Raw genomic sequence first — 15,915 nt, 5'->3', positions numbered from 1 at the left:
TTACACCACTCCAGCCAACACTTGGCATTGCGCATGGTGATCTTAGGGTGCTCGGCCATGGAAACCCATGTCGTGACGTTGTATTGATTCTGACGACTGCTGTTCATCGAATGATTAACTGTTCATAATTATGTGATTAAATGAATCAGGCAATTATTGACTCATTAACTTGGGGCACCAAGGGAAAGTTTGGTTTTATTGAGTTTCTATTTCCCAAATTAACTAAAAAAATATCTGAATATCTATTTTACAACAGTCGCTAATTAATTAATTTCCTCTACAGTCTCATCCTGAACGTCGCATAATCCGGGAATCTACACAAACCCGAGTCCCACTAAATAAGTCCGTACCACACCAATTGAGTTGATTATTTATTTACTAACAAGCTGAAATGATAAGATATATACACACACACATATATATATAACACACACACACACAGTCTAGGCTATTGATTAGAACTTAGTACAATGACACGTCCCTTGCGGGCCAACACAATATGACACGTGTTACACAAAATGGGGATTTCAAAGAGAGAGAGTGCACAAGAGAAAAGCACACTTGGGTACATTTGTAAACTATTCTTAGTTTATCCCTAACCTTGCCCCGAAGTGCCGCTCTTATGGGTCAGAATATAATGATGTAATTACGTGTCGAAGGTCTCTGATGGTGTGTCTCCGATGGTGTATCTCCTCTGATGACCGAGTTCCTCCTTCTCCTCTGATGGCGGCGGCACTGTTGTTACAGGGTGTAACTCTCTGATAGGACACTGACATCGTGTGGACATTCTCTTCGTGGTCTGTTTCCTCGCCCTTGTTCTGAAAGGGGGTCTTCTGAGTATGGTCAGCCGTGTAGCTCAGGACTCCAGCGTAGGAATGAAAGCAGTGTAGACACCCAATTCCTTGGAGAGTGGTAACCGGGATGTCCTGTTTGAATTCACCCTCTTAGACACTGCTACTCATCCATAGCATAGATTGTTAAAAGGTTCCTTTGTCTTCCCTTTGTGTCCTTCAACCTCATGTTGCGTTTTGGGGTTACAACTAATTGGACCTTATCTGCAGCTCGTGGTCACATAGTCTGATATGTTAATTGTTAACTGTTTTATACCCTCGGGTTAGAAATGGCCATTTCCGCCTTTAGGGCAAGTTCTCTGGGCGTAACTAGTTACGAGGCAAGGTCTGGATATTACTCAGATCCAATTTAGACAATAACTTCACATTTCTTCTTTACAAAAACATTATCTTTATCTGGACATTTTCCACACAACGTACAGTATGCAAACATCAGGTACATATTGTGAAAACTCTTCAAGTTAATGTTTTCATTATAACGTCGTCATGTAACTTTTAATAACATAACAAAAACGACATTCAATTTCATATTCCATCTATCGTCATTACAACCATTTTGGCTGACGAAACATATTGTCCCAAAGTCCATTTATTGCATGTTACTGTTCTGAGGTAGGTTCTCCGTAGGCCCATCATACATTCCATTCCTCCATACTGAGAGGACAAAGGATTTTGTCTGCTGCCTTAAGATTTACAATGGGCGGGAGGTGTCATAAAAACAATACACCTCCATACCGCTCGATTTCTCCCCCTCTGGTGGGCGTGAGAGATGTCTCTGTAGGATTGTGGTCCGTGGTAACCTGACCCGAACTGGCCAATGATGACACCCATTTCATGAAGCTCTAGACGAACCGATCTTGTACTTATGTTGCTTCCAGAGGTAGTTTGGAACTCGGTAGTGATCCTTGCAACCGAGGACCAACCATTTTTACACACTACCGCTCAGCACTTGGCGGTCCCGTTCTGTGAGCTTGTGTGGTCTACCACTTTGCGGGTGAGCTGTTGTTGCACCTAGACGTTTCCACTTTACAATAACCGTACTTACAGTTGACCAGGGCAGCTCTAACAGGGCAGAAGTTTGACGAACTGACTTGTTGGAAAGGTGGCATCCTATGACGGTGCCACAATGAAAGTCACTGAGCTCTTCAGAAAGGCCATTCTACTGCCAATGTTAGCCATGCAATCTCCATAGACAATGTGTTCAATTGTATACACCTGTCAGCAACGGGTGTGGCTGAAATAGCCGAATCCACTAATTTGAAGGGGTGTCCACATGCTTTTGTATATACAGTGCATTCAGAAAGTATTCAGACCCCTTGACTTTTTCCACATTTTGTTACGTTACAGCCTTGTTCAAAAATTGTATAAATAACATTTTTTCCTCATCAATCTACACACAATGACAAAGAAAAAAATATATTAGAAGTAAAAAACCCAGAAATACCTTATTTACATAATATTTACATATTTACATTGCTATGAGACTCGAAATTGAGCTCAGGTGCATGCTGTTTCCATTGATCATTCTTGAGATGTTTCTACAACTTCATTGGAGTCCACCAGTGGTAAATTTAATTGATTGGACATGATTTGGAAAGGCAAACACCTGTCTATATAAGGTCCCACCAAGCCATGAGGTCAAATAAATTGTCCGTAGAGCTCTGAGACAGGATTGTGTTGAGGCACAGATCTGGGGAAGGGTACCAATAAATGTCTGCAGCACTGAAGGTCCCCAAGAACACAGGGGCCCTCCATCATTCTTAAATGGAAGAAATTTGGAACCACCAAGACTCTTTTTAGAGCTGGCTGCCCGGGCAAACTGAGCAATCGGGGGAGAAGGGCCTTGGTCAGGGAGGTGACCAAGAACCTGATGGTCACTGACAGAGCTCTAGAGTTCCTCTGTGGAGATGGGACAACCATCTCTGCAGCACTCCACCAATCAGGTCTTTATGGTAGAGTGGCCAGACGGAAGCCACTCCTCAGTAAAAAGGCTCATGACAGCCCCCTTGGAGTTTGCCAAAAGGCACCTAATGGACTCAGACCATGAGAAATAAGATTCTCTGGTCTGATGAAACCAAGATTGAACTCGTTTGCCTGAATGCCAAGCGTCAGGTCTGGAGGAAACTTGGCACCATCCCTACGGTGAAGCATGGTGGTGGCAGCATCATGCTGTGGGGATGTTTTTCAGCAGCAGGGACTGGGAGACTAGTCAGGATCGAGGAAAGATGAACAGAGCAAAGTACAGAGAGATCTTTGATGAAAACCTGCTTAGGACCGCAGACTGGGGCGAAGGTTCACCTTCCAACAGGACAACGACCCTTAGCACACATCCAAGACAACGCAGGAGTGGCTTCGGGACAAGTCTCTGAATGTCCTTGAGTGGCCCAGCCAAAGCCCGGATTCAAACATCTCTGGAGAGACCTGAAAATAGCTGTGCTATGACGCTGCCCTTCCAACCTGACAGAGCTTGAGAGAATCTGCAGAGAAGAATGGGAGAAACTCCCCAAATACAGATGTGCCACGCTTGTAGCGTCATGCCAAAGAAGACGAGGTTGTAATTGCTGCCAAAGGTGCTTCAACAAACTACTGAGTAAAGGGTCTGAATACTTATGTAAATGTTATATGCCAAGAGTGTGCAAAGCTGTCAAGGCAAAGGGTAGCTACTTTGAAAAATGTCATAAAATATATTTTGATTTGTTTAACACTTTGGTTACTACAGGATTCCATTTGTGTTATTTCATTGTTGATGTCTTCACTATTATCCTACAATGTAGAAAATAGTAAAAATAAAGAAAAACCCTGGAATGAGTAGGTGTGTCTAAACTTTTGACTGGTATTGGTGTTCCCTTATGTCTACTAAAATGTACTGATTGAAATGATATATAATGTGCTATTCTGTATTTTGTAATTTTCAAGAAATGCTAGAGGAAACCTTCCCTGTACTTAGAATGTACATGGAAATGGGCATAACATTTTGAATGGGATGTATGGGATATGATACTTAAGCTACTTGTGCCCTTTTATTGTGTTTTTCATACCACCACCAAACATGTTAAGCCATCATTGGTATTTATGTGCCAATTATTTATGGAAATATGGCCATGTGAATCCTGTTCTCTATTTTTCTTAAAATTCTAGCCATTTTGGAAGCATCATTGCCATCATTAGACTAAAGGGAACGCCCATATCACTTTTTTTTTGAGTGTTTACATGTAACCTATTGGAACTAACCATGAAAACATTAACAATACAATTTTAATGGATATAGACTGAACAAAAATGTAACATGCACCAATTTCAAAGATTTTTACTGAGTTACAGTTCATATAAGGCAATCAGTCAATTGACATAAATGCATTAGGCCCTAATCTATGGATTTCACATGACTTGGAATAAAGATATGCATCTGTTGGTCACAGATGCCTAAAAAAAAAGTAGGGGCGGGGATAAGAAAACCAGTCGGTGTCTGGTGTGACCACCATTTGCCTAATGGCTGTTGATTGTAGCCTGTGAAATGTTGCCCCAATCCTCTTCAATGGCTGTGCGAAGTTGATGGATATTGGCGGAAACTGGAACACGCTGTCGTATATGTCAATCCAGAGCATCCCAAACATGCTCAATGGGTAACATGTTTTAGTATGCAGGCCATGGAAGAACTGGCACATTTTCAGCTTCCAGGAATTGTGTACAGATCCTTGCGACATGGGGCCATGCATTATCATGCTGAAATGAGGTGATGCAGCAGATGAATGGCACAACAATGGGCCTAAGGATCTTGTCACGGTATCTCTGTGCATTGAAATTGCCATCAGTAAAATGCAATTGTGTTCGTTGTCCGTAACTTTTGACTGCCCATACCACAACCGCACAATTGGGCACTCTGTTCACAACGTTGACATCAGCAAACCGCTCGCCTACACGACGCCATACACGTGACCTGCAGTTGAGGCCGGTTGGACGTACTGCCAAATTCTCTTAAACGACGTTGGAGGCGGCTTATGGTAGAGAAATGAACATTCAATTCTCTGGCAACAGCTCTGGTGGACATTCCTGGAGTCAAGATGCCAATTGCACGCTCCCTCAACTTGAGACATCTGTAGCATTATGTTGTGTGATAAAACTGCACCTCTTAGAGTGGCCTTTTATTGTCCCCAGCACAAGGTGCACCTGTGTAAAGATCATCCGGTTTAATCAACTTCTCTATATGCCACACATATCAGGTAGATGGATTATCTTGGCAAAGGAGAAACGCTCACAAACAGGGAAAATTTCTGGGATGTTTTATTTCAGCTCATGAAACATGGGACCAACACTACATGTTGCATTTATATTTTTGTTCAGTGTATATTATGACATATATATGGCATATTTGGACAATTTTATTGTGTTCTCCAGACCCCTCAAACATTTTAAGCCATCATTGGGCTTTATGCTACACTCCGCGTTGGCCACATCTTGGCTCCTTAAAGGACCGACACGAGTTTAAACAATCAAAGTCTTTGTGAACAGTGAAATATGCATGCCTATTTGTGAAACGCAGATAAAGCAGGGCAATTAGCCATGTAATCCTAGAGAGCTGTGGACAAATGTCAGCCTGAGCCTTCCTCTTTCCACCCCAACCCCTCTCTCACTCAGATGTATTTTAACTGTCCAGCAGACCGTATCAAATTAACACTTCCTCTAATTGGCTTATAAATAATACAACAGGGCCTGCGTTATAATTTAATCAGTGGTAAACATTGCCAAGGCGGGCTGTAAAGAATCTGCCCCTCATTAATTTCTTAATTTGGGTAAGATGGGATGAGAGGAAATAAGGACAGGGAGTTGGGAGGGGGGGTGGTTCTGGTTCTAGACAGGGGGATCAGATGAGTAGAGGCTCTTGGTTTAGTTGAGGAGGCTTTGCGTCCCAAATGGCACCCTATTTCCTAGTGCACTACTTTTGACCAGAGCCCAAAGTACATTATATAGTGTATAGGGTGCCATTTGGTACGCAGACAGGGTCTTTGTAGAGAGAAGAGGTACTTGTACTGTGTGTACGTTCCTCACTCATCAAATTTAGGTTATATACCCACATGCCTAAAACACAAAGACAGAAATGCATGTGCATTCATTCAAGTGTGCACACACACACACACACTTTACGTTTCTTTCCAATTTTTTCCCCATATCTCCGCATATCTCTGCTTGTGAACACTCCTGTTTATGTAAGTCATTTGTTTTAGAGCATCAAGCTGTTCCACAAACAATACCCAATGTAAATGATCTCTTCTCTTACAACCCCCCTACCCAGACTGACTCCCCTATCAGTCTTTTTTTTATCTTCTTGGGTTAACCATGAATATTTCATGTAGAGGTATAAATATTAATTCTAATAGCTTTGCAGAGTAGTTCTTTTTTCCTTTTTTAAAGACAAATATTCATAAAAAATTCAAGACACTCTCCCCAAAATAATTGACCATAGTCAGACACACACACACAAAGCTTTCTCCGAGGCATACATTTAAAATCTTCGTCTGGAAATGTTTTACAGTGGTGATTGACAGCTCTGTGACATGTTGTTCAGTATGTGCCAGTCAGGACATCCCTGCCACAGTCTCTGAATCTGTAACAGTTAGGAACACTTGGGGAACATCATGGAATGGAGGGCATATCAAAGGGCTTTAGTAGGCCTATATACTGTATCAAAGACTGTGTGTGTGTGTGTGTGTGTGTGTGTGTGTGTGTGTGTGTGTGTGTGTGTGTGTGTGTGTGTGTGTGTGTGTGTGTGTCATTGATCCTTTGTAATTTGAAATGTTCCAAATCTCACCTTAAGGGGGGCTAGGGGGTGGTCCTTCTATATACTCTCCTCTTGAAGTAAATGTAAAACATTTATGATACGGTGAATGCAGTCAAGAGGTCACCATCCTATGATCCTCCAGAGACCACTATGGGGCCGATGTTTAGAAGGGGATGACGGGGACTAGGGGGGCGAGGACCTGACCACACCATTAGAGGTACTTTACGTAAGCAGCAGCATGTCCTGGGAGAGACCCGTGTGGACATTCCCGCGATTATTAAGTTGTGCCTGCTCAGGAGACCATCATCATCCATTCACTTTCTCTTAGCTGCCCTCATGATTATTTCAGTTAGGCACAGTGATATACAGGCATTACCATTATTGTTTTCATGGGACATTTCGAAGACAAAATCATTTAGTAGTAGTAAGTAAGCATACCAACCGTCGTCTTCTCTCAAGTGGAAGTAAAGGGAAGAGAAATGGTCTCTAAGTGATTGTACCTTGACGATCCCAAACCCGGCACTGGCTTATGTGGCTTACTTTGGGGTTTTATATCCTTGTGATGATCAAAGAAAGGTGACTGGTCATCATTGTTTGTTTGGAGGAAATATATTGTATATTTATCTAACAATGTATTGTGCCAAACCTCTTCATGTATTGTGACAAACCCCTTCAAGATTAGGAGAGTTTGTCACAAATTAAGCGGGAAACCGTCACCAAAATAACCCCAGAATGAGAGTTATTTCGAACCGGACGGTACCTGTGTGTTTATTTCCCCGTCCTGGTCCACCCAGGCCGCAGGCGAGTTCAAGGATAGCAGAGTTCGGTACACAAATTGGGTTCTCGGTAGGTCCAGGTCCAAACGCCAACAGGTAAGTCCAAACAGTCCAGCTCATACACGGTAAATCCAGCTGATATATATTGTCTCTTTCACTATGGTTCACAGATCCTTCCAGCCCTTCCTCTCTCTCTTCCTGGTTTGTCTTGACCCGATCTGTGGGTCGGCCCCACTTTCTGAGCGTTCACCTTGCTTCTGGAAATAGTAGTTTTGGCGGTCGGCCATTTTGTGATCTGTAGTTCTGATCGGGGTGGCCATTTTAGTGAGAGGGCAGAGCCTGTTTATTAGTTCTGCTCTCACATATCTGCCATTTATCACTCGACCCCCTTCTTTGCCACACATCTCCCCCCCTAGATTCGACCCCTAGGTTGAGCTACCGCAGCAAAATATGCGTGTATGCGTGATAACCCATCCACATTTTCCATTTCCTTCCCTGCTCTGTGTTTTAAGTCAAAGTGAAACGGTTGGAGACTCAAAAACCACTGCATCACCCGAGCGTTCTTCTCTTTAGCCTTATGCATCCAAGTGAGTGGGGCATGGTCACTGATGAGGGTGAAGTGTCGCCCTAGCAGGTAGGGTTTCAGGCTTTCTAGAGCCCAATTTACTGCCAGCGCCTCTTTCTCAACGACTGAGTAGTGGCCTCCCGTGGTCCCAGCTTCCTGCTTAAAAACAGGATGGGGTGTTCCACCCCTTCTACCTCTTGGGATAGCACGGCTCCCAAGCCGACCTCTGAGGCATCTGTCTGAACCACGAACTCTCGCTCAAAGTCTGGTGCCACCAGCACTGGATTACAGCAGAGAGCCTCCTGTAATGTTCTAAATGCTTTAGTGGCCCTTTCATCCCATTTTACCATGTTTGGTCCTCTGGCTCTAGTCATGTCGGTGAGTGGGGCGGCCACTGTGGCATAACTTGGAATGAACTTCCGGTAGTAACTGGTCAACCCTAGGAAGGCTCAAACCTGGTTCTTATTTATTGGTTTCGGCCATCCTCGAATTGCCTCCACCTTCTTACGTTGGGGTTTGATTAACCCTCTTTCCACGGTGTATCCCAGATACTCTGTTTCCTCTAACCCCACTTAAAAATGGTCAGGTTTCGCCGTGAGAAGGGTTCGCCGGTTCGCCGTGCCTTCCTAAGGGCGTCTAACACTGCCTGTACCTGGGGTAAGTGGGATTCCCAATCTGGGCTGTAGATACCCACATCATCTAAATAGGCTGCGGCATACACTTGGTGCGGTTTTAGGACCTTGTCCATTGGCCGTTGAAAGGTGGCTGTGGCCCCGTGTAAGCCGAAATTCAGTTGTTGTAAAGGCTGTCTTTTCTTTGGCTCTGGGGGTCAGAGGAATTTGCCATTAACCTTTGGTTAGGTCCAGGGTCGTAATGTACCGAGCTTTACCCAATTTTCTCCAGCAGTTCATCTACTCGGGGCATGGGGTAGGCATCAAACTTGGAGATTTCATTGACCTTCCGAAAGTCGTTACAGAACCGCAAAGACCCATCGGGCTTGGAGACCATCACAATTGGACTAGACCACTCACTATGTGACTCTTCGACCACTCCAGCTGCCAACGTTTTCTCTGTCTTTGTTCTAATCGCGGCCTGTCGAACCTCCGGTACCTGATTTGGCCTCATGCTCACTTTTCTCCCTGGTAGGGAAACGATATCATGAGCCGTAACCTCAGTTCGGTCTGGTACCTCTGAAAACACATCTGTTTTTTTGGATCAGGGTCTTTACTTCCTGTACTTGTGCTGGGGACAGAGTAGGTGAAATATTTACTTTGGCTGTCTCCTGAGTGGGTGTGGGGTACGTGACCATTAGTGGTATGTGGAGAAATGTTTTTAGACCTATCCTAAAATGAACCTAAGATGAAGCTCGTACAGCTAATTACAGTCCTTGAAACTATTTCTGGATGGATATCTAATGTTCATTTCCTTTCTCGCCATAGGGTCTTCTTTTTGGAGATGACAGACGACGTGGCCATTGAGAGAGTCACTCTGAGGTCAATCGACCCTTTCACCGGGGAGAAGTGAGTCATGCGACGCGGTCATTGATCGGGCTTATGGGGATGACATAGACAGCGGCTGCATTCCAAACTCTTGAAAGACACACCCTCTCCCCTCAGCCCTCAAATTAAGTGGACACTTCTGATGATGTATCATGATGTCTGACGAGTTGACACTTGCAGGGCAAGGGGCAAGGGAAGAATGAATACATTTTAAATGGACCGCTCTTGACCGGAAATGTGTCACTCGTTCATCCCACGGTTGTGTTTTCAGTTGTCCAGTTGTCATGGAACTGTTGTGTGTGCCTTATATGCACTACCAATCAATTATGATTGCATTTCATATCTTGACTAGAAGACAACGCATCTGCAGACATTGAATGTTAGCCATCCTACTATATCAGGAAAATCGAAAGTGTGATGTCAGGGTAGCAAAATGTCTAACTTATTTACATTCCTTTTAACTTACACTTACTTGTATGTTGACTTCTCCATATTAATGTTGGTTTTAAGTTTTGGCTGAATTTTCTTATCAGATGTACAATCATCGCAAATTGAATTATGGAGGGTTTCATGTCCCGGAGTGAACATAATTGTACACATTCGCAAACGAGTGCTGAGGGGCTTATGTTGCAAACTTCCCTTGCTTGGCTAATAATTTGGACCAACGACAAATATGGCCCCGGGGATTCCCCCAAGGGCATAAGGCGAGGGTAAGTGGATGAGGGTGTGTCTTTTATGAGTTTGAAACACAGCTTGTGTCCCATATGTTACCATATTCCTGTTTTAGTGCACTACTTTTGACCAAGACCCATAGGGTTCTGGTCAAAAGTAGTGCACTATATAGAAAAGAGGGTGCCATTAAATGGGGATGTTCCCATAGTCTGATGTAAAAAGTTCTCTGTTGTTTATTCCTCGTCCTTTGTTATTCTTAGTCCTGTTGTTTTTGCCTGACAGATACCACTCACTGTATAAGCCAGCCCCCAGTCCTGAGGTGCAGACCCGTCTGCAGTTCAATCCCAAGGACTCCGAGGCCCAACTGCTCCGGCAGCTAAAGGAGTACTGGGCCAATGCTTCCTCCCTGCAGGACCTCTACCCTGAGGCGGTGCATATCAACGCTGACCAGGACCCACACACTGTCTTTGAGTCCCTAGAGAGTCGTCTAGTCGGACGTCTTCAAAACGACGCCTGAATTCTAATCGAGACCCCCACCCACCCTCGTGATTTTTACATTAACACGAGCAGAGTGAAGATCCTTTTTAGTTAGTATAACGTATTGGAATCTTAATTGTAGAAATAAAAGGAGTTTATTGTTCAAACCCACTGAAGCCATCATCGTTGTCGTTTGTTTCCGCATCCACTTTGTCTGTGGCCTCCTGACCAGTGGTGTAAAGTACTTAACTTCTTTTAAATAGTAGTAATAATAGTAGTAAGTAGTTTTTGGGGTATCTGTACTTTTTTACTTTTACTTCACTACATTCCTAAAGAAAATAATGTACTTTTTACTCCATACATTTTGCCTGAAAGTACTTGACAGGAAAATGGTCCAATTCACACACTTATCAAGAGAACATCTCTGATCATCCCTACTGCATCTGATCTGGCGGACTCACTAAACACAAATGCTTTGTTTGTAAATTATTTCTGAGTGATGGAGTGTGACCTTGGCTATCCGTAAACAAAAAAAGAAAAGAAAATGGTGCCGTCTGTTTTGCTTAATATAAGGAATTTGAAATGATTTGTACTTTTACTTTTGATACTTAAGTACATTTTAGCAATTCAATTTACTTTTGATACTTAAGTATAATTAAAACCAAATCCTTTGACTTTTACTGAAGTAGAATTTACTGGGTGACTTTCACTTTTACTTGAGTCCTTTTCTATTAAGTTATCTTTACTTTTACTCAAGTACATTTTTCATCACTGCTCCTGACCCTAATCTTCACAAGGTGCACTGGTTAACTCTGCTTTATTAACATATAGAAGTAACACTGCTGCTTGGTTCAAGTTCTCTGTAGAGGGGAGCCATTAGTTAGCCATCAGGGAGACTTAAGTGCAGCAGTTAAACAAAGATGTTAATATGGCAGATTTTTCAAAGTCCCCAATGACTGGTCCAGGCTGACTTCATTACTGCAGATGAGTTTGAACATAATATGCATCTCCTTTGAATATTTTAGTAGTGGGATTTTTTTATGTGGCGGTGTTTGAAAGTTTGTACTCTAGAGTAAAGCAACCAATTAATTCCCATGCCCTCTTTATTTTTTTGGTGTTCCACTAATCAGTGTAGTTCTGATTTATTTAGTAGACAAGTCTGTTTTCATAATGTGGGGGATTGCTTACTTGATATTTTAGTCTGTAGTGTAAATGCAGACTACCTGTAAATGCAGGTGAGAAGACAGACTTGTCCATCTTATCATAAGCATCAGAATCTATTTTGAAGCTCTGTATTTGTTGTTGGTCTCAACTCAGAAAATGGACTTGTCAATCAACTCAAACAATACCACTACAAAGCACGTTTTCTGAATGTAAGTTAACAAAGAACTTGCTCCATATTATGATGTTGCATTTGTCGTGACATGACTTTCATTAATGTGATGTCTGTTATTTATCGAATTAACTAACTATGTTTAACCTCTCTAGGGTCGGTGGGACGAAATCGTCCCACCTACGTAACAGCCAGTGGAATCCTGTGGCGCGTTATTCAAATACCTTAGAAATGCTATTACTTCAATTTCTCAAACATATGACTATTTTACACCATTTTAAAGACAAGACTCTCGTTAATCTAACCACACTGTCCGATTTCAAAAAGGCTTTACAACGAAAGCAAAACATTAGATTATGTCAGCAGAGTACCCAGCCAGAAATAATCAGACACCCATTTTTCAAGCTAGCATATAATGTCACATAAACCCAAACCACAGCTAAATGCAGCACTAACCTTTGATCTTCATCAGATGACACACCTAGGACATTATGTTATACAATACATGCATGTTTTGTTCAATCAAGTTCATATTTATATCAAAAACCAGCTTTTTACATTAGCATGTGACGTTCAGAACTAGCATACCCCCCGCAAACTTCCGGTGAATTTACTAAATTACTCACGATAAACGTTCACAAAAAAACATAACAATTATTTTAAGAATTATAGATACAGAACTCCTCTATGCACTCGCTATGTCCGATTTTAAAATAGCTTTTCGGTGAAAGTACATTTTGCAATATTCTCAGTAGATAGCCCGGCATCACAGGGCTAGCTATTTAGACACCCACCAAGTTTAGCCCTCACCAAAGTCAGATTTACTATAAGAAAAATGTTATTACCTTTGCTGTTCTTCGTCAGAATGCACTCCCAGGACTTCTACTTCAATAACAAATGTTGGTTTGGTTCAAAATAATCCATAGTTATGTTCAAATATCCTCTGTTTTGTTCGTGCGTTCAAGACACTATCCGAAGTGTAAAGAAGGGTGACGCGCACGACGCGTTTCGTGACAAAAAAATTCTAAATATTCCATTACCGTACTTCGAAGCATGTCAACCGCCGTTTAAAATCAATTTTTATGCCATTTTTCTCGTAAAAAAGCGATAATATTCCGACCGGGAATCTGTGTTTTAGTACAAAGAGAGAGAAAATAAAAACATGGGGTCGCCTCGTGCACGCGCCTCAGTCTCATAGTACTCTGACCGACCACTATCCAAACGCGCTAATGTTTTTCAGCCAGGGGCTGCCTCGACATCATTCAGCTTTTTCCAGGGTTCTGAGAGCCTATGGGAGCCGTAGGAAGTGTCACGTTACAGCAAAGATCCTAAGTTTTCAATAAAAAGAGTCAAGAAGCTCAAGGAATGGTCAGAGAGGGCACTTCCTGTACAGAATCTTCTCAGGTTTTTGCCTGCCATATGAGTTCTGTTATACTCACAGACACCATTCAAACAGTTTTAGAAACTTTAGGGTGTTTTCTATCCAAAGCCAATAATTATATGCATATTCTAGTTTCTGGGCAGTAGTAATAACCAGATTAAATCGGGTACGTTTTTTATCCGGACGTGTAAATACTGCCCCCTAGCCCAAACAGGTTAATTTTCCCCGATTAAATTAATCATGTAACAATTAACTCAATAGGAATTTGGGGCACCACGGAAGAAGTTGTTTATAGTCACCATCTCCCGAATTAAACTCTAAAGGTATGTTATATATCGATAACAGTCACTTATTAATCATTACCTCATATCAGTCTCATTCTGAATGTCGCAGGCTTCTTGAATCTGCACAAAGCCGAGTCTTGCTGATCATCCCGTAACACACAAATTGATTTGATTATTTATTAACTAACTAACTAAATGATAACACAGGATACACACACACACACACACGCATGGTATAGGTTATTTATTAGAAACTTAGTCCGCTAGGGACCTGTTTTCATCGTATTGACACAATATGACACTTGTTACAAAAGATGGAGAGTTAAAGAGAAAGAGAGACACAACATTTGGATAGATTTGGAAACTACTCTCATAGCAATCATAACACTTTTCCCCGAACTGCCGCCCGTTTGGGTAAGAAGCATGTATATACGTGTTGAGTGTCTTCCTTCGTCGTGTATCTCTGTTGGATCCAGGCCTTTATGGAAAGGTTTCCACTTCGTAAAAAGGGTTCGATTGGGCCTTCTCCTTAGTTCTTAAGTGTAAGGCTCTGATTGTCCACAAGAGGTCACAATGTCCTTCTTAGTTGTCTGTGTTTACTTTCACTCGTTCTGGAAGAGTGGTCTTCTTAGGACAGCTAATCAGCCATGTCGATGATCCCCATTGGGGTGATGAGAGCAGTGGGGTCGATGATGATTTGAAGAGAATAACCGGATGGTCCTACTTAAATTCACTTTCTTAGATACAGTACTTAGAACAGCTACTCTACCGTAACATTGATTGTTAGTTGGCTACTTTGTCATCTTCAACTCATGTTGATTTTCAGGGTCGTGACTAATGGAGACCTAGCGGCAGCTTGAGTCCTTCTATTCTGGTATGTTAATTCTTAACTCAATCTTTTATACACTTAGGTAAAAAGGGGCGTTTCCGTCATACTGACATGCTTTCTGAGCTCCCTTGGGGGTGGCTAGTTACTGGCAAAGTATCATCAAAACTATGAACTTGTTAGAAAACTAAAAGAACATTCCTATCTTAACAAAACCATCTCCATCCTTGATATTTCCGACACAACATAAAGGATGTAAACCTGACATACACAGTGTGAAAGCTCTTCAAGTTACAATATTTTCATTACAGTGGGGGGGAAGTATTTGATCCCCTGCTGATTTTGTATGTTTGCCCACTTACAAAGAAATGATCAGTCTATAATTTTAATGGCAGGTTTATATGAACAGTGAGAGACAGAATAACAACAGAAAAACGCATGTCAAAAATGTTATAAAATGATTTCCATTTTAATGAGGGAAATAAGTATTTGACCCCTCTGCAAAACATGACTTAGTACTTGGTGGCAAAACCCTTGTTGGCAATCACAGAGGTCAGACGTTTGTTGTAGTTGGCCACCAGGTTTGCACACATCTCAGGAGGGATTTTGTCACACTCCTCTTTGCAGATCTTCTCCAAGTCATTAAGGTTTCGAGGCTGACGTTTGCCAACTCAAACCTTCAGCTCCCTCCACAGATTTTCTATGGGATTAAGGTCTGGAGACTGGCTAGGCCACTCCAGGACCTTAATGTGCTTCTTCTTGAGCTACTCCTTTGTTGCCTTGGCCATGTGTTTGGGGTCATTGTCATGCTGGAATACCCATCCACGACCCATTTTCAATGCCCTGGCTGAGGGAAGGAGGTTCTCACCCAAGATTTGACAGGACATGGCCCTGTCAAATGATGCGGTGAAGTTGTCCTGTCCCCTTAGCAGAAAAACACCCCCAAAGCATAATGTTTCCACCTCCATGTTTGACGGTGGAGATAGTGTTCTTGGGGTCATAGGCAGCATTCCACCTCCTCCAAACACGGCGAGTTGAGTTGATGCCAAAGAGCTCCATTTTGGTCTCATCTAACCACAACACTTTCACCAGTTGTCCTCTGAATCATTCAGATGTTCATTGGCAAACTTCAGACGGGCATGTATATGTATTCTTGAGCAGGGGGACCTTGTGGGCGCTGCAGGATTTCAGTCCTTCACCGCGTAGTGTGTTACCAATTGTTTTCTTGGTGACAATGGTCCCAGCTGCCTTGAGATCATTGACAAGATCCTCCCGTGTAGTTCTGGGCTGATTCCTCACTGGTCTCTTGATCATTGCAACCCCACGAGGTGAGATCTTGCATGGAGCCCCAGGCCGAGGGATATTGACAGTTCTTTTGTGTTTCTTCCATTTGCGAATAATCGCACCAAATGTTGTCACCTTCTCACCAAGCTGCTTGGCGATGGTCCACTTCGACAGGGAAATAGTGGAGCGGG

General features: G+C 42.6%; 1 protein-coding gene across 6 annotated transcripts in view; it reads left to right on the top strand.

Annotated features, from left to right (window-relative positions):
- Nucleotides 1-10,787, top strand: part of ak8 (adenylate kinase 8) — an 81,006-nt gene extending 70,219 nt beyond the window's left edge. For 5 of the 6 annotated variants that reach the window (XM_014174828.1, XM_014174825.1, XM_014174827.1 and 2 more), the window contains 2 exons: nucleotides 9,408-9,488; nucleotides 10,422-10,787. In XM_014174828.1, coding sequence (XP_014030303.1) covers nucleotides 9,408-9,488; nucleotides 10,422-10,656 — 316 coding nt within the window. In that variant the 3' untranslated portion in view covers nucleotides 10,657-10,787. The remainder of the gene's footprint in view (nucleotides 1-9,407; nucleotides 9,489-10,421) is intronic. The other variant, XM_014174826.1, reaches the window with a different exon arrangement.
- Nucleotides 10,788-15,915: the final 5,128 nt, after the last annotated feature.

This window comes from Salmo salar, chromosome ssa26 (genome assembly GCF_905237065.1).
Source record: "Salmo salar chromosome ssa26, Ssal_v3.1, whole genome shotgun sequence".
Taxonomy (NCBI): domain Eukaryota; kingdom Metazoa; phylum Chordata; class Actinopteri; order Salmoniformes; family Salmonidae; genus Salmo; species Salmo salar.
The sequence above is the reverse complement of the archived record's forward strand: the minus strand, read 5'-3'. Positions and strand labels throughout refer to the sequence as shown.